This window comes from Podarcis cretensis (genome assembly GCF_951804945.1).
Source record: "Podarcis cretensis genome assembly, chromosome: 2".
Taxonomy (NCBI): domain Eukaryota; kingdom Metazoa; phylum Chordata; class Lepidosauria; order Squamata; family Lacertidae; genus Podarcis; species Podarcis cretensis.
Genome location: NC_137171.1, coordinates 4,381,455 through 4,408,138, shown reverse-complemented (window position 1 = coordinate 4,408,138; position 26,684 = coordinate 4,381,455). Strand labels below are relative to the sequence as shown.

The window sequence follows — 26,684 nt, the reverse complement described above, 5'->3', positions numbered from 1 at the left end:
CACGGTTGGCAGGGGGTTGGCTCTTACAGCCCAAATTGCCCCCAACAGATTGGTTTTTTTTCTACTGTAGTCAATAACAAATACGGCCTGCGTTGCAAGAACTGCAAAACCCACATCCACCACAGCTGCCAACACTATGTGGAGTTCCAGCGCTGCTTTGGCAAGATTGTAAGTATTCCCTGCCTGGCCCCATTGCCCAAGTTCCAGCTTCCTGCCACTTAACATATTATGCCATGTGCCTTAGGCTTGGGCCGCCAAGTTCAGAGGTTGCTTTGGCCACCATAAGGTGGAGGGTGGGAAATGTTTTGGCATGGAGATAAAATCTTCCCCAAAGAGACATGCTAATCTGAGAACTGAGAAATTTCTCTGATTGCTTTAATAGGGAACATAACAGAATTTTTATGCTCAAAATACTTTTGTGTTCCTGGGCAGTTTAGTGCTTGCAGCTTGAGTAAATCGAGCTAAAACAGGAAGAATTTGTGTCTGCGTGCTGTCGTTAGAAGCATGGATCTGGTATAGTGTTGAGTTTGATGGGGGGGGGGGACAATTACAAGGACAGAGAATATTGCAATAATTGCTTTTGAAAATGTAGAAAACCCATTTTATATTGATGTGGAACCATCAGCATCTTAAGGGTATTAAAGAAGTGTATTTATTTAATCCATGAGATAGATTCTTGTTCCTCTAGGGTGGGAGTTGTATTTCGTTCTTCTGTTGGTATATATCTGAAAAGCAATTTTTAAAAGTTAAGAAAAAGAAAACTGCATTGAATCAAGCTGTTCATAATATTTACTTCAGGGATGTAGTCCAACAATACCTGGAGGGCCTCAGGTTGGGCCAACTGTTTTGCCCCTTCCGCAGTAGACCCCAAAGAATCACCAGAGGCTTTTTCTGCAACCCGTGAAAATATTTCCAAAAATTGTTGTTTCTGCCTGACCCTATTTTAAGCTAGGGTAGAGATGCCCTCTGAGGATAAGCTGGTCTACTGGCAGCGTATTTAGGAAAGAGTTGCCCTTCCTCCTTAGTTTTGGAGAAGGCTGGGTTCTCCCTTTCCCTTGTGTGTCACACTCTTCTTTTGCCCTGCAGCCCCCGGGTTTCCGTCGTGCTTACAGCTCTCCATTATACGGTGCCGAACAACTTTCTGGTGGTAAGTAACCTGCTTCAAGCCTCTACCCATTCCAAAGGTGGGCCTCCATTGCCACAAACAGCAGCCTAATTTTGTTGCTGTTCCTTTTCACTCCACAGCAAACCGAAGTGACCCTGTGTTTGAGACGCTGCGGACAGGTGTTGTCATGGCAAACAAAGAGCGCAAGAAAGGGCAGGATGACAAAAAGAACGTAAGGGAGATGGTGTAGGGAAACAATCATGACACAGAAGGGTATCATATCATCGTCTCGTAACCATAGCAGCCTCTCCCAGGGAGAGCCGTGGCAAGTGCCCTCCAGAAAGGAGTGGTGGAATCGGGACTAAATTAGCTCTTAATTAAAGGGTTAATGCCTTTACAATAAAATAATTAAAGAATTAATGTGGCTTGCAGTATTTCAGACCTCTTCCTCACCCCACTCCCCTTCCTTGTTGCTATACATTTAACTTATCCACCCCGCTAGAAGGCTGCAGCCCTCTTTCTCAAGCTTTCTGCCAGGAGTCTGCTAAAAATATCAGCTCCCCCTTTCCAACCATAACCTTGAGGAAGAGTTTATCAGATCCCATGGTGTAGACATTTTCTTGCCCACATCTGCTGCAGCTGCTTCTGTGGGGCAGATAAATGTGCAATGTTGTAAAGTGAGACCATGGGTAAGAGAGCTACAATATGGGGAAGAGGAGTTGTGCCCATAAACTGGTTGCCAGTAGCAGCCAATAGTAATAGTAATATGTTTTACAAGTAAATTTATGAAATTATGAAATATACAAAATATCTTATAATGCTAACATCTAACACATAATACACAATAAAAATCTTAAATATAATATTTAATACATGATTTCGTTTACATTAAAAACATAGTACAAAATGCAGCAGACATGCCAACATTTAATTATGCATGTGCAAATACAAATTACCGGGACATCATTCCTACTGCATTAATTAATGTAAAGTATAGCTCTGTTCTTGGACAATAGACGGGGTAGGTAAATCTGACTTCTTCAGCTCTTTAGCAGGGAAGATGATACTTAACCATTTTTCCCAGCCTTGGAAGACTTAAGGATATAGCAGCTTGAGGTTGGCTGTGAGTTGGCAACCCTGTCTCTCCAGATGCTTCTCTGGAGACCCATATAAACCACCCACAAATTGAGGTTCTTTCCTTATCCTCTTCATGCTCCTTTGCACATTGTCTTGGAAATATCTGCCAGAAGCTCCTGAGGCCTTGCCTAGTTTCACATAGCCCAGAGTTCGCTGTTGTGTGCCCCAACCCTGAGTCTTATGCAGCCTCAGTTAGTGAGGATGCTTCATTCCAGTCAACTGCAACAAAGCTGATGCCTTCTGATACATTTCCCATCCTGCTTTCTAGCCATTGGCTGCTATGATGGAGGAGGAAACAGAGGCTCCTAAAAACGAGGGTGGCCAACCTGAGGCAGGTAAGTGCCAGACCTTGGAAAACCCTGCTCTTCAAAGACTCTGCAGTCCAAAGGCTTATTTGTTAGATCTAGAACTCATGTAGACCAATTCTGGAAGAGACCAGATGAACAATAATAAAAAGGGGTTGTGGAAATTTATCACCATAAATGAAACCTAGCCACGCTGTATCATACAGTACATACAAATGTGGACATACAGAGCCATATAGGACTCCAGGGCCTAGGTGTCTAATGAAACACCTTCTTCCATATACAGTGGTACCTCAGGTTACAGACGCTTCAGGTTACATACACTTCAGGTTACAGACTCCGCTAACCCAGAAATAATACCTTGGGTTAAGAACTTTGCTTCAGGATGAGAACAGAAATCAAGCAGCGGCAGCAGGAGGCCCCATTAGCTAAAGTGGTGCTTCAGGTTAAGAACAGTTTGAGGTTAAGAACAGACCTCCGGAACGAATTAAGTACTTAACCCAAGGTACCACTGTACCGTATATACTCAACTGCATGAGGCATATTTTATTGCATTACATACAATATGATCAAGCAAGGGACCTATTGATTTAATCACTATTGGCAAATTGGCCGGGTCAGTCTGAAGCCTACTATATCAGATATCTTCTGGACGACAAGTCCAACGATATCACAGTGGCCGTGGCAAAGTTTCTTTCAGTAGTCATACGAATCAAAGATCAACATACCCATGACTAAACAAATAACACTTCAGTCTCCCTTCCCTGGGGGGTTGTCTACATGAGTCTGTATTTTATTCTGTATCTATATTATGGGTCGTTGGGTCGTAATAAAGATTAATAATAATATACCGTATTTTTCTGTCTATAAGATTCCCCCATGTATAAGACGTCCCCTATTTTGGGGAACTCAGATTTAAGAAAATGGGGGGGATATATCTCTGTGTAAGACACCCCCTAATTTTATACATTATTTTTTAGGGAAAAAAACTAGTCTTATACATGGAAAAATACAGTATATGTGTCTGAACAAGATCTGGTGGGGATGCTATTGATGATGCCACATTTGTTTGGAAATTTGGTATGCAATACCCCTGGCGGGGTGCTGCGTGTAGAGAGGGGATTCCTGAAACGCTTTTTTGATGTGTCTAGATTCAGCCATAATCTATAATATTATATTATAGATTAAATAGTTTGGCATATTGAGAATATTGGATTCGATTTTAAAAGCAGCATCCCACACTCAAGCTTCCAAGCCTCTATGTGTGCAAAAATAAGCTTGAAAATATATGGTCTGAGATATAGGAACAACATAGGAAGCTGCCTTATACCGAGCTGGTCCATTGCGCCATCTGATTTAGTATTGTCTGCATCGACTGGGCCCTGGGCCTTTCTAAAGCTTTGGAAAGTCTGGAACTTTACAGAATTTCAGACAGTATACATTCCCAGTTCTATATGGATATGTTGGGGACTTTTTGCATCCTCCCCTTCACCACACCAGAAGGAGTCTTATTGGGATTTCTGAAGAGTTGGACTTCAGGACCTTCCTTTAGTGCCACTTTACCTGTAGAAAGAATGATGCAAAATTAACAAATGTGTGCCAGTTTGCTTTACATAATTTATGTAGATGAAGATATCCAGCTCGTCTTGGTGCAGAAGTTGGGTTAACTTCCTGCATAATTTTAATCATTTTAGTTAGCCCTTGCTGTTGTTTACCTAATATATGTTCAATTCAAATGTTGGTGAACTCATCTTTAACAAGTCTTAGGTTACATGGGAATGACATATTGAGTATTTGGGACAGGATTGCCTAGTGATTATTACGGAGGGTGGCATTCTTCCAAACCCTTTTGGAACTTGTGCCAGGTTTTATTTCCTGGGCTTTCTGACACTGCCATAAACACTAGGATAAGCTGGATTCTCTTTGCAGGTCGGCCAAGGGCACTCTTGGAGTAGGAAAACACTGACAGACATCTTTAGGGGTAGAATGCATAACATTTCAAACAAAACTATAAATGGACAGTTTATTTGTTGTTCTGATGAATTGGAAGACTGGGCACATGGGGGTGTGTGTATGCAGTCGAGTCGCAGAGAGCAGGTGGGGCGCTCAGCACTGGCAGGGGGACAGCCGTGATGGCACCCCACTGGGATCGTGCTGCCGGGGGCAGTGTGCTCCCCCCCATACTCCTCTTCCTCCGCCAGTGGGTTTATGTTTGCATGAGGCTCCAGAGAAAGTGGCTGCTGTCTATGTCTTCCTTGAGGCAATGTTTACAGGAACATGTGTCCTGCAGGGACAGTGCGCTCTCTCTCTTTCTCTCTCTCTCTCTCTCCCTCCCTCCCTCCGTCCCTTAAGGATGGGGCAAAAAAATTGAATCAGTTCACATGTAAATGCAAACTGCAAGATAATTTGAGAACCAAAGTGCAGCCAAACTTTGAAATCTACAGTCCTTCAAATTTACAAGGCAGTTCTCTAGCCAAGTAATAAGTTAAGAAGAATAATCATATATTTGGGTAAAGTGCAAAAAATGCATATATAGTGGTACCTCGGGTTACGTACTTAATTCATTCCGTAGGTCCGTTCTTAACCTGAAGAACTACTTTAGCTAATGTGGCCTCCCGCTGCTGCTGCACCGCCGGAGCACGATTTCTGTTCTCATCCTGAAGCAAAGTTCTTAACCCGAGGTACTATTTCTGGGTTAGCGGAGTCTGTAACCTGAAGCATATGTAACCTGAAGTGTCTGTAACCTGAGGTAACACTGTATTAGAGAAGATAACATTCAAAATGCATTATATTATGTCTGTTAGAAGAAATTCACACTAAAATGCTGATGAATTACTTTTCAGAATAAATAAATTGCAATTAACGTAGAAATATGGAAAACTGAAGACTGGAAAAATGACAAAGTGAGAGAAACCAAAATTGGCCCACCCCTAATGGAGGGCCACCATTTCCCTCTCCTTACTAGCCCAGGAGTGGATAGACTGGTGCTGCAGCCTTGCGGCACTGAAGGAAGAACAGGAAAGGAAAGGAAAGAAGAAGCAGAAGCAGGACCTAATGTTCTGTTTCTTCTCCTTTGACTGAATGGCTGTTGCAGTTATGGCAGTCGGCTGCACCTGTCAAGGGGAGGGTGTGGGATGTTTTGACACTGTGGGCAAAGCGCCCTGCTGCCGTCTCCCTGATGCTTCCTGCCCCTGCCACCACTCCTGTGCTGCCACTGGCCCTGCCACTGCAGAAGCACCCTTGCTCCTGGCTGTGGCCATACTGCAGTGGACCACCTGAGGCAAATTGCTTCACCTCTTCTCATGGAGGCACCAACCTTGGCACCTGTAATACTGGTGAGAGTTGCTGTCTTCCTTGTACTGGTCTCTAGTAGAGAGGAGGGAGGGAGGGAGGGAGGGAGGGAGAGAGAGAGAGAGAGAGAGAGAGAGAAAACATGAAAAGGCAGGCAGGGGTGAATAAAATGCACAGAGAACTAAACTGGGAACTGCTGCAATCTTGTACGTAAGGGTCATAAACATAGTAAAAGCAACAACGGTGATTTGGAGAGATTCACTATATAGATTCCTCATTTTTAGGCCCTGAAAACTCAACCAGGAGAGAGTGTAGTGACACCTGGGGAATGGACAAATTTGAGTTTCACTCTTCTTTTATCCCCTCTCCCTACTTATGCCCCTATCTGAATGCTGGGTTTTTTCTTTTTGTGTCCAGGAAATCCAGAAGCACAGAAGGCTGAGAAGAATGCCCCTGATGATAAGGTACCTGACTCTGCCTGCCCCTTTCCCCCCTTTGGGAGGTGGGGGTGTAATGTGTGCCCTTCCTGAAGTGAGATGCCAGCAGCACTGAGATGATGCACGTCCACACCCACCCACAAGCCTCCTCCTCCACAGCCAGAAATCCCCTGGTTTCTCTTCCCCACCTTCTGATATCTGCTGTTACTGCTTTGCTTATCTGGCCAGGGTGGATTTTGGGAAGTGTTTGTATAGGCCATTCCTTTTGAATCTTGAGGAGACCTTGGGTTTGATTCTCTCCTAAACTCCATTGCTTAAGTCTTGATGGGCTCCTTTTCTTCCCTTGGACAGAATAAGAAGCAGCAACCTGGGTTCCAGCAGTCTCACTACTTCATTGCACTCTATCGCTTCAAAGCTTTGGAGAAGGATGACCTGGATTTTCAGTAAGTGGTTTGGAATTTGTATGTATTGGTCAGAGTTTACCAAGCTCAGATGATCTTGAATTCACTGTCTTGCAGAGTCAAGTCCCAGCATGGAAATGTTTGGGTTGTATTTTTCATATCCTTAGCCAACCTGATGCCAACAGAATCTAGATCTTATAGGTTACTCCTGGCTGTCACCTATAAACCATTTCACTTGGTGCAGGATGTGGCTGCTTGCTTGCTTGCTTGCTCATGGAACCTAGATGGTCAAAACATGCTATGCTGATTCTGTACCAGTTGGGCAGTTCCAGACCCAATTCATAATATTGGGTTTGACTTTAAAAGCCCTAACCTAAATGGCTTGGAGGAGCCAAGTTACTTGAAGGACCTGCCTGTAGACATATTTGTTTACCTTTATATCCTGCCTTTCTTCCAAGGAGATCACATGTTATCTTCACAACAGCCATGTGACACAGGTTAGGCCTGAGAAGTAGGGATTAGCCCAAGGTCACACAGTGAGCTTCATGGCTAAGTGGGGGTTTGAACCCAGTGCTTCAAGACTGGTGTTGGAGGCCACACTCATTGAAAGTTCCTTTAAATTCAGTCAGACTGGCAGATACTATGCACAGGGCTTTCCCTGTGGTGGCTCCTTCCCTTGTGGAAGTGCCTCTCAAGGGTTGTACCCTTGGCCCTCCTCGGTTTCAATATTTAAAAAGACTTTGAAAGTGCACCTCTTGTTGTTGTTGTTGATGTTGTTTAGTCATTTAGTCGTGTCCGCCTCTTCGTGACCCCCTGGACCAGAGCACGCCAGGCACTCCTGTCTTCCACTGCCTCCCGCAGTTTGGTCAAACTCATGCTGGTAGCTTCGAGAACACTATCCAACCATCTTGTCCTCTGTTGTCCCCTTCTCCTTGTGCCCTCCATCTTTCCCAACATCAGGGTCTTTTCCAGGGAGTCTTCTCTTCTCATGAGGTGGCCAAAGTATTGGAGTCTCAGCTTCAGTGAGCACTCAGGGCTGATTTCCTTCAGAATGGAGAGGTTTGATCTTCTTGCAGTCCATGGAACTCTCAAGAGTCTCCTCCAGCACCATAATTCAAAAGCATCAATTCTTCGGTGATCAGCCTTCTTTATGGTCCAGCTCTCACTTCCATACATCACTACTGGGAAAACCATAGCTTTAACTATACGGACCTTTGTTGGCAAGGTGATGTCTCTGCTTTTTAAGATGCTGTCACCTCTTCTACAATGTCTTTTAACTGATGGGATTTTTGGCCATGGTTCTGTTGCATTGATGCTTAATTGCTTTGGTTCTGGAAATGGTTTTTATACTGGCAGAATTATATTTTAATGTATTGTTGGGGATGTATTTTTTAAAAGGTTGAAAGGTAAATAATAAAATTATTGTGTTCTGCCACCCTGGATTCTTTTGGGAGGAAGGACAGAGTAGAAATTTAATAAAACAAACAAACAAAATATTTGTAGTTTGTTCACTGACTTGGGTGGCATTGGTCAAGAAAGGTGGCTTATAAATGTTGAAATTTAACAAACTATACAAAAATTTAAAAACCATATCAAAAACAGTATTCTCAAACACACACACACACACTCTCTCTCACACACAATTGTATGTAAAACCAATTTCAAATCTAAAATTAAGGATTCCCCAAATCCTGTGACTTTCCTCCACCCCCTTCCCTGGTTCCTTAATTTTCCTTTGCAAATGCATATCATTATTACTAAAATAAAAATAAAAATCATCCAATTTATCCTAAGAGAATCTCTAAGATTACAAGTGTTCTTAAAATCCTGCCAATGTGTTAGCAATACTTTTTAATATATACATTAAACATTTCCCAATCTTTTTGAAAATTCTTATCGTCTTGGTCTCTGAGCTCATGTTTCCATTTCTGACACTGAAAATAATATTTGTGCTAGGGGACAACAGTGATGGGTAAGTATGCTTTTCCCAGTTGAATGAGCAGTAATTTTATCGCTAGTGGTTTGGTGGTGATGACACTGGAATAATAAAATGCAAACTCAGCTTCCCCTCAGTAAGATACTGTTGCCATTCTGGGGAAAACATCTGAAAGATCACCGTTGAAAGGGGGAAAGTTCAACTTCTCTTCAACCCAGTAAACACACATTGATTCTTTAGGTTGGGATGCAAATGTAATGAACACAGTTAGAACTGAGGAGCTGAGCCAAAAGATCCATTGTCAGGTTTTACTTCACACTGAAGGATTTCCTTTAAAAAAAAATTATTATTACACTTATATGCCACTTTTTCTCCAAAGAGCTCAAGGTGACACACTTGGTTCTGCCTCAAGCACCTCTAATCCTGAGTGAATGACAGTATTCCACATGGGAAGGCTAATGCTGGGATTTGACTTGACAGCTTGACAGCCATCTTAGAACAGCTTCTCATGGGGTGTGAAATATACTCGGAGTCGAGAGTGGATTCCATGCTCTTTATTCAGCTCATAGTGGTGAGGAGGAATGGAAGTTCCCCCACAATATCTGCTTTATATACATTATTTACACAATGGGTTGCACGTGATTGGCTAATTCTGGGATTCTCCTGTAGGCCAATCAGGTTGTGGATTCACTTCCACCTGGAGCTGGATTGGGTGGCTCCTGCGGACCAATCATACCACTGCATTGTTCTAGGGCCAATCAGACTGCTGCATTCTGAATCCTATTGTTTTAGGACCAATCAGACTGCTGCATTTTGGATCGTATTCAACTCAGTACATAACAGGGTGCTATGAAAATACGGCATCGCATGTGCAGATTTGGGCAAAAATAGGGAGGAGAGTAGAGCCCCACCCAAAACATATCCCAGCTGATGCCTTCACACTAAGGCCACCTATTGGGTCTTGTTGTGATGTGTGGTGAAGAAGAATAAATATGGCAGTTGCTAGGCAACTACCAATGCTCACTGATGACTTCCTTGCTTTGCTGAGTGGTGGTAGCAATAAAAGGGGAGGTTTGTTTGGGCCGGTCTTAGTCAAGTACCTAGGTTGGGGGACAGATAAACCTGTCCAAGACTCCAGAATTTCTCCAGCAAATTGGAACCTATGATTTACCATCATTTGTGGTGATATTTTAATTTCAGACTCATTCTCTTTCAGCCCAGGGGACAAAATTGCCATTGTTGACGACTCCAATGAAGAATGGTGGCGGGTAAGAATAGGGAGCTCACTGCCTTGAGGCAATGTGCCTTGGGGGGGGGCGGGGAAGATACATAACAAGCAGAAGATAACTTGTGTTTCTGCTTCAGGCTCAAATCTGGTCATTTGAGGGGAAAGTATTTGATCTCTTAGAACCGATGTAAAAAAATTAAAAGAACTTTAATAAGTGGTGGGGCCACAAACATTATTTGGGGCTTGTCTCAGTTGTGGTTTCAGAAGTATCCCCCTTGATGTTGACTTGCAAGCTCCCTTGATATCTGAGTTATGGGCTTCTATCTGTGAGAACTACTATCTATCTTCTATCTATACTTCTATATTATACTATCTATACTATCTATACTTCTATACTATCTATACTATCTATACTTCTATCTTCTAACTGTGAGAGCCAGTGTGGTGTAGTGGTTAAGAGCAGTAGACTCCTAATCTGGGGAACCGAGTTCGCGTCTCCGCTCCTCCACCTGCAGCTGCTGGGTGACCTTGGGCCAGTCACACTTCTCTGAAGTCTCTCAGTCCCACTCACCTCACAGAGTGTTTGTTGTGGGGAAGAAGGAAAAGGAGAATGTTAGCTGCTTTGAGACTCCTTAAAGGGAGTGAAAAGGAGGGATATCAAATCCAAACTACTACTACTACTACTACTACCCTCCTCCTCCTCCTCCTCCTCCTCCTCCTTCTTCTTCTTCTTCTTCTTCTTCTTCTTCTTCTTCTTCTTCTTCTTCTTCCTCCTCCTCCTCCTCCTCCTCCTCCTCCTCCTCCTCCTACCGCTTCAGTGCTAGTCAGGGCATGTTCACATGGAAATGTAAACTGGTTTAACTATGGATGTTGCCAGGGGCTCCCAAACCCTGGAACTTTTGTGCAGGGCCCTGTACCTCCTGCCCCTTTCACCACTGCTGCTTTAAATGTTTAAACGCATTTGAACTGTCCTAATTAGTGGCAAGCAGGAGAATGTGGCTTTCTGGTGGTTTGACTTCTTTACACCTTAACCCCATGTGCGGCACTCTTCTAGGGCAAGAAGATTGGAGAGATTGGTGATAAAATTGGATACTTCCCACCAAACTTTATTATCCGGGTACGTGCAGGAGAACGGGTACACAAAGTGATGCGGTCCTTTGTGGGCAACAAAGAGATTGGGCAGATCACACTAAAAAAGGATCAGGTAAGTAACTTGGAGGCAACTCTTATCCTTTCACAATGAACACCCTATCTCCCCGCTGCCTGCCACTCTTACAGTAGGGATGGATGACTCAATCTGAGTCAGTTTCACATATGGTCATTCATAAGTTCATTCTATGCATTTCTACATTAAAAACAACAACACATACATGGGAATTTACATTATTTAATGTCAAATATGCATTTTTATATTCATTTTGTACATTTCCTGAGTCAAGAACCTTACTGCAAAATTCAGAGAAGTGCTGAAAACCAAAGGATAATTGGGCTCCAATCTGCATATCCATCTAGGAATTGCAAATCATGGATGGTTACCTTTAAAAAATGCAGACCAAATGAAATTCTTGAGTGTTCCTAACTGACTGTGGCATAATTTTGGATAAAATGTTGTGGAGCAGGCAGGAAAATAGTGGCTCAATCATCTGACCTGTACAGGCCATTCTGAAGTTTCATGACCCATCCACCCAAAAACAAATATTTCCCATGCTGTCTTAAAACCCATGCATGGCTACAGAATAGTGTTTTTGGGGTCTTTTGATCACTGGTATCAGAACCTTCACCCTGGCAGCCACTTACCCTTATCTCCATGCTCTCCATCTGAAAGAGGCTCATCCATCCTTGTTTCTCTTTCTCATTATTAGCCCCATAAACCAGATCCAGAAACAGGAAGTAACCCTACCAGCCCTTACACACTTTTGTTTCCAGAATTCCTAGGCCATTTCACACCAGATGCTCAAAACAGTTTTGCATTTTCCAGCTCTGTACACTGAACGGAAAAAAATGAATCTCTTCTCTGCCCGTTTCTGTCTCTCCACACCCTCGCCCCCGTGGTCTATGTTAGAATCATTCAGACATGACAAATAGACTCAAATGAGTCCTTAAGTGTCTCTTGTGACAGCTTTCCCAGTGTTGAACATTCTCTTCCATGAGATCCAATTTCTTAGGCACTAAGAAGACACTATATAGGCACTTAACACTACACTAATCAGTTATGACGTTAGAAATGCGTTATTAAAATGTGACACCAGAGGACGCTGTAGAGCAGCGAGCCTTCAATGATGGAAAACTGCATTGTGAGTCATATAACATTATTGTTAATAACATTTTATAGATCAATGTAGATCCAGCCCAAGCGTCTCCTAGGGCCAAACGGAACATGACTTTGATTTTTATTGTTTTGTCAATTTATATACCACTTAATTACAATAGTCTCTAAACACTGTACAATAAAGCTTAACAAATGCAGTAGAGGTAACATGAAATTTAAAACCAACTGTACAATCAGAAGTTGTTTAAGATGCCTGCTGAAATCAAAAGGTCCTCATGAGGCACTGGAAGTTCAACAGGTAGTTTTCAACTTCATGTTACCTGTATCTTATTTGTTAAGCTTTATTGCCTATTTAATCTCATCCACAAAATGGGGTCCATAAGACTGAACACATGGACCCTGGTATTTACAAGCTGTGCATCCGAGCCATAGGGGACCACTAACAGTGACTTTTCTGGAGATCTGAGGGAGCTAAGGAGTAAGGCATTTCTTAAGGTATTCTGGACCCAAGGTGTACATGAACACACAAATCTTGAACCTGGTCTGGTAGTGTATGAACGGCCAGTGCAAGATTTCCAGCACTGGAGTTATGTGGCCTCAACAGTCCAGGCACAGAATTTGACACCAGCTGGATGCTCCAGATCCAGGGTCTTAAGCCTTTATCTGGGTGGCTCTAAGCCCCACGACAACACCTGTTTGTTTCTTTGTGTATTGTATTAGCTTAGAGCAAAGCCTTACATGCTGCTCTGTGGCTGCTTTTAAAGACCTACAAAAATGAGCAATGGCTGTTTTCACTCTCTCTCTGGGAGAGGTGGCAACGGTATAATAGCATGTGACATAGCAATCTGGCTCTGATTCTTACCTGTTTCCCTTTCCTCCTTCATCCTGCAATAGATTGTGGTGCAGAAAGGTGAGGAGCTGAATGGGTACGTGAAAGTCTACACTGGCCGCAAGGTGGGGCTCTTCCCTGTCGACTTCCTACAGGAGATCTGAGACCTAGCCCTGGCATTTATGGGTTTCATGGCCAGAGCCGAAGGCCAGGTTGTTTCTTTGGAAAGAGATTCCCAGCTACCAAGGACACCCTGCAATGGAGCTGGGTTCTGCGAGTGCCTGTGTGGCTCCCAGTGAAGATATTCCACCAGGACCTGTATCTCTGAGCTAGGATACAAGGCGAAGAGCACATAATTTTGTCACCTTTGGGCAGGGGGCCCCTTGGCTCTCCTCTTGGACTCTGGTGGTGGTGGCAGATTCCAGAATGTGTTTAGCCGTTAATCCACTGATGATGTAAGCCACAGAGGTGCTGGGATGCAGACAAAGCTGTTCTGCTTCCTGTCTGCAAAGGAAGTGGACACTGATTGTTCATATTGACTGCCAGACTAGACAAGTGGCATTTGCTGCTGTCTCCTGCAGGTGGCACAAAGCTTGTGTGTGTGTGTTTACTTGGAGGCAAATGGCTGTCCCTTTGCTGGTGGTAGTGCAACTCCCACCATTATTTGGATTGCTTAGATTTTGTTATGTTTTGCCTATATATGTTATCTCTCTCTACCCCTCAGTAGCCTGCTTACCTACTTTAGCATAAAGCTGCAAGACTTGGGGTCAGCGTCCAATGAAGTGACCTGATTTTCTCAGTTGGGCTAATCAGCTCCAGTTATGTTGAAATGATATACCTCTCCCATTATCCTATTCTTCCATTTTCCTGCTGTTGTGAAACTGAATCTTTTTAGATTGTTCCCTTTTATGCACCTTCTGGTCTCGCTTATGAGGGAGGCTAGATGTTCTAGACAACTGAATTTCTTTACAACATGAATATACATGCATTTCTCCATACACGGTGGTCAGTGCTATGACTTTCTTTCTGGGGGAGGGGGCATGCAAGGTGACTAATAACTTGGCCACAGCAAAGTGGGAAAGCTGCATGTTATGGAAAAAGAACATTGCCTGTTTCTATGATCCTTGTGCACTTTGAGGTGGCTCAGAAAGGCTAAGGGTCCATGCTGAATCGATCCCTTTGGATGCTATGAGAATAAAACAACAAAGGGCCCACAGGTAATGCTCCCATTCTTCTTTTTCCATACTTGCATTATAATATCTGAACTGGCCACACGTGCACCTTCTCCACAGAGGTATGCACTTACATGCTCATCTGGAATTCCTGAATCTCTTGGTGGGAGAGAGGCCACAGAAGGTGGTCTGGGAGCTCTTATTTGTACATCTGAATCTGCCTTAGTGAAAGTCCAGTTCCTTGCATGACAGAGAAGACTGTTCTGACACTACATAAATTGAGCCTGTCCTGCTCTGAGATATTGCCAGGATTTAGGGTTGCTGAGAAAGTTACAGATAGTATTTGATGACTAGGCTTGTTATGAGGGGTCAGCTCATTTGTGGTATGCAATCTGCTGATACTCTTGGTGCAATTGCACTCATTTCACGAAAGCCTATTGCCTGCTCACATGGAACACAGACAAAGTTTATTTGTCCACACATTCTCATGTGCAGTTATGGTGTACGGGGCTTACTTTCACACCTGCACACTGAGGAGGCACTCAACATTTGGTTTCATGAGAGACCATGCAAGCTTGCAATAGCCCACTTCCTCAGTCTCATTTACTCACAGTTGATCACATGTGCCAAAGCACGCTAAGGAATCAACAGGCTCCAAAGCATGCTTAGCTGACACCCACATTTACATACAACACACACACACATTTTGGTGCCCTTCATAGCATCTGTTGATGTCCATTATCCTGATAGCCTGAAAGAGAGAAGTTTTTCTCCCTCTCTCTTAACTCTAGAACTCACGGATATCCAGTGAAGCTGAATGCTGGAAGGTTCAGGACAGACAAAAGAAAATACTTCTTCACATAGCCAAACTGTGGAATATGCTCCCCCAATAAGCAGTGGCAGCCACAAACTTGGAGAGCTTTAAAAGAGGATTAGACAAGGGAGGGAGGTTAAGGCAATCAATGGCTATTAGCCATAATGGCTATGTTCTGCCTCTGCTCTTGGAATGGAGGGCTGTTGCGCTCATGTGCTGCTTGTGGCCCTTCCTTAGGCATCTGGTTGGCCACCGTGAGAACAGGAATGGTGGACCAGATGGGCCTTTGGCCTGATCCAGCAGGAGAGTCACAGGTTCCCCAATACTGCGTTTAAAGCATAGAAAGTTGTCTACTTCCTGTGTCCCCAAAATGGGCACTTTGCAGTTTCAGATAAGCGTCAGGTGGGGGAAGTGAAAAGGAGAACAAAGCAGGGCTAGGTACTTGCAGCACAATCCTGACCATGTCTACCAAGAAGTAAATCCCACTGACTTCAATGCAGTTTACCCCCAGGTAAGTGGGATTAGGATAGCAGCCTTTGTCTCTTGTTCATTTTACCTTCTTTACAGCTTTATGAACTCCAAGTGATTTTTGCGGCAAAGGATTTGTGTTACCAGCTACATTTCAGCTTCACTCAGAGCTCAAGTTGAGTCCTGTGTGGGCAAGGAAGAGGAGTTAGCAAATAGGGTTAATATGCACTTGTCAGGATATGTGTGCAGGAAGTGTTGGCATAGTCCTCTGATCAAGATGGCTAGAGCAATGAAACATAAATGTATATTGTGGGTGCTAAGTGCTTTTGAATATACACCTCCAGCTGTCTGTCCCAGAACCTTTCAGGGTTGTATCTGTGAGGAGCAATTCAAAGTGGGAATGATGGAATTGGGCTAGATAAGGTAACATGAAATCAAACATTTTTTTGGGTCCCTAATACAAGCGTAACCCAGTGTCTACACCATCTTACCTGTCTCTTGTCTCATTTGATCTCAAATGATAAGATGAGGGCAGGTGATGAGAAGCCATTGTTTTGGACATATTTGAAACATCGTCCCACGGACTTGTGTCTGTTTGTGGCCGGTACAAGGCTATCATACAAGTCTCCCTGTGTGTCATTGCACAGCACAAATGGAGAATTTGGTATCTGATGCGGAATTTAGTATCCTGAAAATCTCAGCATTCTGTGTTTTTTAAGCATCTTTCTAATCCACAAGCCACTGGAGACAAAATTGAAAATGGCTGGTCAAAAGACTAGTGGAATCTCAAACTGGGATGGGGCTGAACAGGAGTTCCAGTTGTCATGGCACAAAGTATGCTTTATTCATAGAAGTAGAATAAAATCTGTGAAAAGTGTAAACAAACAGAGTGATTTGCATAATTGATTCGGGCTGCAGAATTTGACTTTGGCACATTATATGAACCACCTGGGCACAGAATTTTGTGCACCACAGTGCAATCTTCCTGCACATGCAGGCACCATGAAGTTGGCCCCCTGAAGCCTTTGAGTGAATAAGGTTCTATGTGGCAAAAAGCTATTTGGGAAGACAGTTGTGACAAGTTCTGGAAAAGAGCTCTAGCATTTTATCATGTTGAGAGTGGAGTTGCATGAAATCTAGACTCCCTCCTCCTCCTCTCTCTAAATTGGATCTATTTTCAGCAGAAAATGTACCATGCTTCTTCTTGCCTAGTGGAAACAGTCAAGCCAGAAGCCATGTCCCTGATTGGAATGTGAAACCTGAGAGCATCTCTGGGAACTGGAGCATTGCCCTAGTGGCTGCCATATATGGGGCCATGAGACAGGTGCAGCTGAATTTGTTGATTCACAGTTAAGTCATTGGAAAATTCATGGATGGAGCAAACATTTGGGGAGGTGGGAGGGTGGAATAGGGGGTTTCTGCTGCTTGATCCTAAGCGAACAGGTGCTGCCTGTCCACTTGTGGTGTCTGAATTGCTCCTAGGGTCAAACAGGAGAGTCAGGAAGAAAAGTCTGGCAACAAAAAGTCATATGATTTTTATACCTCAAGGGGGCACTCGTGCCCTTCAGGATTTGGCATCTCAAGTTTAGAATGATGCTTCTCAAACCTTTTGGATCCTCTCTCCCTCTCCTGCCTTCTAAATATACTCTGCTTTCAGCCTGATAACTCCCAACCTGATGTGAAGTGTCTGATCACTGGGGTGGGCATGCACAAATATTTTGTGTGTATCCCATTGTTCTGCATTGAGAGTCTTAAGGATTAAGGCAAAAGCATCTTAAATATAATTTTAATAGGATGTTCTGACTTCCCACTCTCCTTTCATTCCTGGTCCCAACCCTGTTCATCCACTAAACCTAAGCACTGGGCAGCTACTTCATCCTGGTGTACAGACAAGCTGGCTTTTTGAGGCTGGGAGAGAACAGAAAGGGTGTGGATGAAATAATGGGGTCTTTGTGACTGCTGTAGGGCAGCAATGTCCAACCGCTGGACCGTGATCAACAGGTAGATCCCCTGAAGATCGCGGTCGATCATGGGATGCTTTTAGATCTCCACATTGAAAAAACTGCTGCAATAATGTTTCCGCCCCCACCCCCTCGCTCTGTCTTTCCTTCATGCCAATTGTGTGCTATTTTGACGACGATTGTTGAGTTGTTAATTGGCTTTAGCACTGTTAGCATCAGAGTTTTCTGTGAGCAATTTATGGTATCCCCCCCCCCAAAAAAAAGCTCAACAACTATGGGCAATCCTCCCTTCCACACACCCATGCACGCCCCTCCTCCCTCCAATGACTGCCATTTTGTTTTATACTGGGAGTAGATCACAGTCTCTTGGGAGCTGGACAATGCCTGCTCTAGGGGGTGGCCAGCACAATGCCTTCCAAATGTTTTGGGGCTCCAGCTCCCATCAGCCCCAGTCGGCATGACCCTATGGGTTTGGTTGATGGAAGCGGGAGTCCAATGACATCTGGCACAGTTGGCATAAAGATTCTTTACTGCACCACCTAATCCAGGTGGCCCTACCTCATGGTTTTCTAAAGCCAGCTTGTAGAACAGGGATGGAGGATTTGGGGCCCTCCAAAGGTTGCTGCACTACAGCTCCCATCAGCCTTGACAAGCATAGCCAATGGTGAGGTATGATGGGTGCAACCTTTGGCATGGCAAATGCTTGCCCACATCTGTTGCAGAACATGCTAAAGTAATGGCCACATTGGTGAACATGTGAGCTGCTGAGAGATGGAGGCTAATGGAATGATATTGAGGGGGGAACCAGTGGTTCAAACAGCCCAACAACCCATGCACCTAGGGCAAGATATCTGTCACCCAACAAATTATTTCCTTCCATAGTCCAGGTGGAGTCCATTACTGAGCTATGCTGATAGTTAGCAATTTCCCCAAAATATTGAACCTAAGTCTCCTGCCCTGCCCTGCCCTTCAAACTGTGCTTTGCTCTTATGCAGTACTAGATGTGGCAAGTAATTGCTGCCTCTCTTCCTCCTTTTACGTCTGGGAAATGTTTAAGTGCTGTCAGTGTATTGCCTTCCTTTACCCTCTTTAGAACTCCTTTCCCCTTCTGTTAGCAGCAGCCTCCTTGAACTGTGCAGTCCAAGAATAAATGTTGAGCCTCCAGACGAGGTTGCCTCTCCTTTAGCAGGTCCATGGAGGTTAAACAGAGCAGGTAACTGAGGAAAGCCCAGTCACTGAACTTCAACAGGAATCCCCCATGAGTGCAAGTGCCCTGCTTAGTAATAACTACTGTAATGTTATATTATATATTTAATAATTTATATGCCGCCCATTTGATTGGGTTATGCCAGTCACTCTAGGTGGCTTCCAACAAATTAAAACACAATACAACGTCAAACATTAAAAACTTCCCTGAACAGGGCTGCCCCTAGGTGTCTTCTAAAGGTTATATAATTATTCGTCTCCTTGACATCTGAAAGGAGGGTGCCACTGCCGAGAAGGCCCTCAGAGCTGGACCTCAGTGTCAGGGCTGAATGATGGGACTTTTTCCTAATATAATGTATTGTTGCATGTTACTTTTGCTAATATGTGCATTTTCGTGTGCACCTTCTCCCTAGTATATGGGGGGGGGGGATGGGGACTGCATTGCAAAATTCATAGAGCTGTAAATGTCAGTGGATAACTGCATTTTGGTTTGCTCATTGTTTCAGGAAATGGGAACCAAACCAGATTTCTCCCACATCCCTGGCAGTGATGAGATGTTCAAGGGGCAGAGCTGCCAAGGTTGGGCTTTCTTTGGAGGAGGGAGCAATGGAGGCTTTGATGGGTTTGCTTGCACTACTTGGCTTAAAAAAACAACAACAAACCAGCAAGGGCATAAGTGGAGGTGAGTGGCATGTATGCTCCTGCCAGGCAGCAGATTCACATCAGCTCACTAACATCCAGGCCAGGCATAGGCAAACTCTGCCCTCCAGATGTTTTGGGACTACAATTCCCATCATCCCTAGCTAACAGGACCAGTGGTCAGGGATGATGGGAGTTGTAGTCCCAAAACATCTGGAGGGCAGAGTTTGCCTAGGCCTGATCCAGGCTCTCCCTGACAGGTACAAAGAGAGTATATCACATTTTCATTTAGTATGTATAAAACAAATGGCAAAACTTATCAAATGCAAAGAAAATGTAACAGGTTTGAGCCCCTGTCCCTTGAGCTTGAGGCCTAAGCCAAAGCGCCTTCCTGAGCCCCTCTGACTGACACTGGTCACATCAGACCTCCAGAAAGTGGCATCTTGTACTCTAAGATGCATTCAACCTTCACCTAAATCTCACTCTCTTCCAGAACAGCTGTTTCCAGCCTCTCCACATCAGCCCCCTCCCCTTGGCTGGAGAAGGGGTGTGTCACCACCTCTCCCATTCAGAACACTTAAGGTAAAGGTAAAGGGACCCCTGGCCACTAGGTCCAGTCGTGGTCAACTCTGGGGTTGCGGCGCTCATCTCGCTTTATTGGCCGAGGGAGCCGGCGTACAGCTTCCGGGTCATGTGGCCAGCATGACTAAGCCGCTTCTGGCAAACCAGAGCAGCACATGGAAACACTGTTTACCTTCCTGCCAGAGCACTATCTACTTGCACTTTGATGTGTTTTTGAACTGCTAGGTTGGCAGGAGCTGGGACCAAGCAACGAGAGCTCACCCCATCGTGGGGATTCAAACCACTGACCGTCTGATTGGCAAGTCCTAGGCTCTATGGTTTAACCCACAGCACCACCCATGTCCCCGTCAGAACACTTAAGAATGTCCCAATTATTTCCTAGTCATTAGCTCCTTTTGAAGAAACATGTACCTGAAACTGACAAGCAATCTCCCTAACAAAAGCAAAGTTGCCCAGCCACTATTAACAGTCTTTTTTGGGTGTGGGTGAGTGTTAAGGGACATTCAAGCAGTGTTGCTTGCTTCTCTGGGTTCTGGCAGGGAGACCCAGCAAGAGACCATGAGGGGCCAGAAGGCACAGAAACTGAGAGTGTAGCAAAGAGCAGATGGCTAATGCCAAGAAGCCAAGCTTAATTCTCATTGAAAGGAACATCCCCTTTTCAGCTCTTGCTGGTGCAATGAAAGGGCAGCTTCATCATTCTCTAGGCAGCATGGTGTCCTTTACTTATGCTGTGTGAGTAAAGGGGGGGGGGGGAGAGAAGTGTGAGAGAAAAGACCATGTAATGTTTGAAGGTTTTGTCCAGCTTCCACAGCCCTTGCCAATGGCACCCTTTCCAGCATTTTCCTACCTCGCTCTCCTCTGGATCTGGCCAGGCATCTCATTGCCACCTCCTGTGGTGCAAAGTGAGATGGGATCCTGGGGGGGGGGGGATCCTCCAGAGGAAGAGAGAGGTGAACTGTACTGAACAGCTTATTTTGAAACCAATATCAGGTATTCTACCTTCCAGCCACTAGATGGCATCAAAAACCCATTTCTTTTGAGCCAAACTCCACACACCACTGTGTAGGCCACCCTTTGTGAGTCTGAGGTTGGTTCATGAAGGAGATCCACGCACAGGGGACCTCTTTAAACCCAGGCCAAGGGAGACCAGAGGTGCTGCATACACCTTTGAAAACTGCCAGCGTTGCTGCTCTTGGAGCCGCAATGTCACAATAAATAAAGTCATATAGTGGAAGACAATTCAACCACATCCCCCCACACCATTTTCTTGCCCATCCTCCTGCAGCTCCTATAAGGTAAAACTGGAATTCTCCCTTGCCAGGGGAGGCTAGTCTATTAGGGCAAATGGGGCACTGCCCCCCCCCCCGCCAGCTTGTCTCATTTCTTACAAGTGACCTGGGAGCGGCCTGTCAGTTTCCTCTTCCTTAGTCCCAGTGTTCAGAGGCGGAACTAGATACTCTGGCACCAGGAGTGGTGTGCACCTGGGGGGGGGGGCAAACTGCCCGCGGGGGTGGGGTGAGCATGCCAGGGGCATTTGCTGCCCACAACAAGCATTGGGGGTGGGGGTGGGATGTCACCCCCCCCCCCAGGGATAGCTCCTGGGGTGGACCACACCCACCTCTCTCCGCCTCTGCCAGTGTTGACATTGTACAACTCAACAGCTGAGGATGGATAAAGACAAAGCTAGAACTCAGTTGGTAGAGCATGAGACTTTTAATCTCAGGGTTGTGGGTTTGAGCCCCAGGATGGGTGAAAGATTCCTGCATGGCAGGGAGTTGGGCTAGCTGGTCCTGGCGGTCCCTTCCAATTCTATAATTCAACCTCTGTGAACTAGTTGGCTCTGCCTGTCCATGGCCCGGGCACCACCTGCTTTCTACCCTACCAGTCCCCGTGGGCACTGCTTGTCACTCCCCCTGCTTCCCTCATAAACAACTAGCAAAGCAGTGTGCTTTTTAACACTCCATGTAGCAGGAGGGGGCGCTGCCAATACTTTTGGGGCGTGTGGGCACATTTGGAATGCTGTAGACAGGACATTTTGAGGTGAACCACAAAATGGTGCCCCCCTCTCCGTCAGGGTAGAAGGGGTGAGTGAAGACCTACATCAGGAACAAGCGAGGGGATAAAGATCTACATCAGGATCTGCTGCCCCAGTGAATCCTTCCGCCTGAGGTGTCGCTTTACCTTGTCTCATAGGTGGGCCAGTCCTGGCTGTGGAAGGGCCACCAAAGGGCCACCATCTTCCCCTGACTAATTTGCCTTCAACAGTTTTTGATACTGAATTTTTAATTGATATATCCTGCCCTGCTGGTGAATGGACAATACTACTACAAGTAGTAATACTACTACTAATAATAATCAGAACCAATCTCCACTCCTCTGTTGCACGCCCATGACGTGCACGCGCACACACAGATTTTCCACAGGTGTCTGACCAAAAGTCAGATATGGCAGAATTAAAATGGATCCCCTTGAATTTGTAGGAGTTGCTCTCAAATTAAATTTTACACTGGTGCCTACAGACTGCTTAATACTGTAAAAAAGAAAAAGAAAAGAAAAGGTAAAGGACCCCTGACAGTTAAGTCCAGTCACAAAGGACTCTGGGGTTGCGGCGCTCATCTCGCTTTACTGGCCGAGGGAGCCGGCGTTTGTCCACAGACAGTTTTTCTGGGTCATGTGGCCAGCATGACTAAGCTGCTTCTGGTGAACCAGAGTAGTGCACGGAAATGCCGTTTACCTTCCCGCCGGAGCGGTACCTATTTATCTACTTGCACTTTGGTGTGCTTTCGAACTGCTAGATGGGCAGGAGCAGGGACCGAGCAACAGGAGCTCACCCTGTCGCGGGGATTTGAACCGCCAACCTTCTGATCAGCAAGCTCAAGAGGCTCAGCACCACTTTATACTGTAGATAAAGCGAAAGGATAGGCCCCGTGCTTGGCAGTGCTGCCCCTCAGCCTGTGAGGATCCCTTTTCTCTCCTCCTGCCCAAAATGGAGGCAAGCAGAGGCTGCCATCCAAAGTGAACAGGAAAATCCGGCGGGCTCCTGGCAACCTTGCATGGGCGCCCAAGCAAATATTGATGGGTGCACTGGTGCCCGTGGGCACTGCATTAATCACCCCCCTACTCGTCCCCCGCAGTGCATGGTTTCCTGTGTCCCCCCCCCCCAGGGAGGCTCCTCTGAGCAAGAGCTGGGACTGAAGTCTGCCAGGTGTGTGGGGAGGCTTAAATGGAGGCCTGCTCCCACTTCCTTTTGATGGCGGCGGGGGTGTGTGTGTCGTTTTGATAGAGAAATGCGGGGAGGCCGGGGGAGAAGCCCCTTCCCGGCTGCTGCGATCCTTCTCCTGCCCCCTTGCCCGGAGTCACGCGCCTCTTGCTTGTCGGCCTGGGAACAGAATTCTCTCTTTCTCCCTCCTCCATCCCAGCGCGCTGGCTCTCTCCACGCTCAGCCAGTCTGTCACATCTTTAATCTTTCTGCGATCAGGAGCCTAATTAAATTAGCCAGCTTTGTTATACCTTCTTGTAATCTTATTGCCGGCAAATTGCAGCCTTCACACAATCCCCCAGCGGCTCCCAAGGGGCCTGTTTGTTGCAGCCCACCCCGCATTGCCTTGCCGGGGCTGGTGGCCGGCTGGCCGGAGGGACGCGAGGAGGCGGCGCTTTCTCCAGCCCCTGGTCGCTGCTGCTGTATAAATCAGCAAAGGGGGAGGGCGGCTGCTCTCGCGCTCTCTCTCTTAGTTTAAAGGAAAGTAATAAACGTCTCTCTCTCTCTCTCTCTCTCTCACACACACACACACACACACACACAAACACACTGTGTGCATGCAAAGCTGTGTTTACTTCAATCACATGTATATAGTTTTCACGTCCTAATTTTAACTGCAATTCCTGCAACTTCTTGGAAGTCTTGTTACTTTACTCTGCTATGGTCTCTGGACTAGCACAATATACAGTATGCTATTCTTCTCGTGTGTGTGTGTGTGTGTGTGTGTGTGTGTGTGTGTGTGAAAGGCAGGTATGGAGAAAATCTGCAAACACACCAGACTAACAACAACAACAACACTGGGCAACAATTTTTTACTCTTTGAACGTTGTCTAGATTTCTACAACTGATTTAGGGTATTTTTGCACTGCTGAATCAGGAAATGGCATCCGTTTCTCTCCATCAGGGCAGGTTTTTGTGTTATGTTGATTTGGAAAAAAAAGATCTTGTGACAAAATCGATTACATTTTTGGGGACTTCCAGGTTAGCGCCATCGGCAATGGTGGAATTCCTCTGATCCAGAGGAACCCGCTCCACAAAAATCGGGTCTTGCCGCCGTGGCGAAGGCGGAGACCCTTTAAAAATCCCAGGCGGAACGTGGGATTCGGCTGACACCAGGAGCGCTCCCCCTACACGCAAGGAAACCCCTTTTTCAGGGATCCAAAGCGACGTGCGGTGAGCGGCGCGGTGTTTTGAATCGACCGCTATTTTTGTGGAGTGAAGCCGCACAGCCGTTGCCGGAGAGCGCTGACTTTTTCCTGTGGACAATTGGACTCTAAACAACTACCCGTGAGTAGAACGGAAAATTGGGCTAAGAAACATTTTAATTTGGCACTCGAGCGGGAAGGTTCTAAACAGGAAGTCCGCCTTCCGCTTTTGTAAATAGCCTGAAGCAAAAATTGTGCAAGCTAAAGTCTGGAAAGTTGTACATAAAGGTTTAAAATTCCTCCTGTTTTAACCATCTAAACCCCTCTTGGAAGCAGGAGTAAAGAGGGGGAATTTTGACTGTTTAAACCTGCAGGAGAGAGAGTAAAGAAAGATAAATTTCCACCGTCTCAAACATGGGAACGGGGTGTCAGAGACAGAGATTTTTGGTGAAGTTCATTGACTGTGAAAGGAGCATCCTTTGACAGATAGTTAAAGAAGAGAAACAAATTGTCTACAATGTTGCCTTTTGCATTTAAAAGAAACAAGAAATCTGAAAAATGAAAGTAACTTTTTTTGTTGGATCTGCTTTCAAAAGATGGATACAATTAGAAATTGTCTCCTCTAGAGGGAGCTTGTTAAATTGTTGCTGGAGTCGATCTGGGGACTCTACAGCTGCGGTGATAAGGATCGTGGGATCAGACTGTGACCTTGAACAAAAATGTGTTTGGAAGAAGTTTTGGTGCTTGCCTTTTGCAAGACAAGCGCTTTGTTGGAGCAGATGCATGAGAAGATGGACTTGATGACTGTTGCAATCAAAAATTTTGGACAAACAGTGAATATTTATACAGGAATTATCCAGGAGCCAACTCAGGAACCTGCTTTGACAGAGCAAGTGCAAACGCAGAAGATAATGGAGGAGGCTGCTATTGAATCCCAAGTAACACAATTGGAGAAGCCCGAGGCCCTACAGGAGCATAAGCCGTCGTTGTTGAAGGTTGAATTTGGAGTGGGCCGGGGGGGGGGTCTGGAGTTGTGGGGGCCTTAAGTTTGGAGGGACTTTGAAACATGCCTTTAAATATTTTCTGGACTACACTGTTGATTGTGGGGAATGGGACTGTGGGGAATGGGCCGATCTGCTGAGGAGAGATGGAGATATTTTTGAGTTGGAACATCCCCGAGACCTACTCCTCAATGAGAAAGGAAAGGAATTAAGAAAGAGATCAACAAAAGATAAGGTAAAGTGCAAGTACAAACAAGAAGAAGATCTGCAGAAGGGACATGGAAAAGACTTAAGAGCCTCGGACATAAGATTACCAGGTTGATGGACTAGATGGAACGGACAGTAAGGACTGACATAACCCGAGACCAGGAAGAAGAGACGCTGGAGGAAGATTGGAACAAATTTTTTTACTTATATTGGGAATTAGTGTAAAATTAATGAGCATTAGGAAAATGTTGGAATGAAAATATTTGGCTTTAGTAGAAATGATATAAGGAATTATTTGGTGATCTATGCAAAGGAAAAGTTGGCTCCAAAATTAATATTTAAAGATGAACAAGGAAGATACCTGGCAATTGAAATACAAATTCAAGGAGAAAAGATATTAATTGTGGGAGTTTATGCCCCAAATGAAGGGAAGGCTGAATTTTTTAGGAAGTTGCATGAGACATTAGTTGACTTTTTAGATTATAAAATCCTAATGATGGGAGATATGAATGGAGTTGTCTCAACAAACATGGACAAAGCACAGAGACAAGTGATCTCGAAAGAAGGGAGACTACCAAGGATCTTTTTTGAAATGACTGAAACAATGGACTTGATTGACATTTGGAGAACAAAGAATCCTTTAGAGAGAGAGGGAACTTTCTTCTCAGAAGCAAAAATGACATGGACAAGAATAGACCAAATTTGGATTTCTAGTAGTCTGGCGTCAAGAACAAAAAAAGTAGAAATCTGCCCAAAAACGTGCTCCGACCATAATGCGGTCAAGATGGAGATGAAACTAACAACAACTGGTTCCTTTAGATGGAGAATGAATGACACCCTATTCAAGGATGAAGAGATCCATAAGAAGGCCCTTAAAACATTAAAAGATTACTTTGAGATCAACAGGAAAACAGATGTGGAAAAAAGAATAATTTGGGACGCAAGCAAAGCCGTGATGCGAGGTTTCCTAATTCAACAAAATTCTATTAAGAGGAAGCAACAAAATGAAAAGAAGGAAAAAAATTTAGAAAAAATAAAAGAAGGAGAGAAGAAGTTGAGGTCCAAACCAAAGTCTCATGAGATTTTGAGAGAAATAAAGTTTCATCAGATGCAATACATGGAACTCATGAACCAACAAATAGAATGGAAGATAAAGCAAATGAGACAAAAAACTTTTGAATCAGCGGATAAATGTGGGAAACTTCTGTCATGGCAATTGAAAAAAAGGCAGAAAATGAACACGGTAACAAGTTTAGAAATGGATGGAAAGATTATCCACAAACCCAACGAGA

The 26,684-nt window shown here is 44.9% G+C and overlaps 2 protein-coding genes across 5 annotated transcripts in view; one reads left to right on the top strand and one right to left on the bottom strand.

Annotated features, from left to right (window-relative positions):
• The window catches only part of STAC3 (SH3 and cysteine rich domain 3), a 31,507-nt gene extending 15,910 nt beyond the window's left edge, over positions 1-15,597 (top strand). For all 4 annotated transcript variants that reach the window (XM_079967107.1, XM_079967105.1, XM_079967108.1 and 1 more), the window contains exons 4-12: positions 71-168; positions 1,087-1,147; positions 1,246-1,337; positions 2,511-2,577; positions 6,256-6,302; positions 6,627-6,718; positions 9,829-9,880; positions 10,895-11,044; positions 13,004-15,597. In XM_079967107.1, coding sequence (XP_079823233.1) covers positions 71-168; positions 1,087-1,147; positions 1,246-1,337; positions 2,511-2,577; positions 6,256-6,302; positions 6,627-6,718; positions 9,829-9,880; positions 10,895-11,044; positions 13,004-13,102 — 758 coding nt within the window. In that variant the 3' untranslated portion in view covers positions 13,103-15,597. The remainder of the gene's footprint in view (positions 1-70; positions 169-1,086; positions 1,148-1,245; positions 1,338-2,510; positions 2,578-6,255; positions 6,303-6,626; positions 6,719-9,828; positions 9,881-10,894; positions 11,045-13,003) is intronic.
• The window catches only part of NXPH4 (neurexophilin 4), a 456,035-nt gene that overhangs the window by 38,122 nt on the left and 391,229 nt on the right, over positions 1-26,684 (bottom strand). The gene's annotated exons all lie outside the window — the stretch shown is intronic.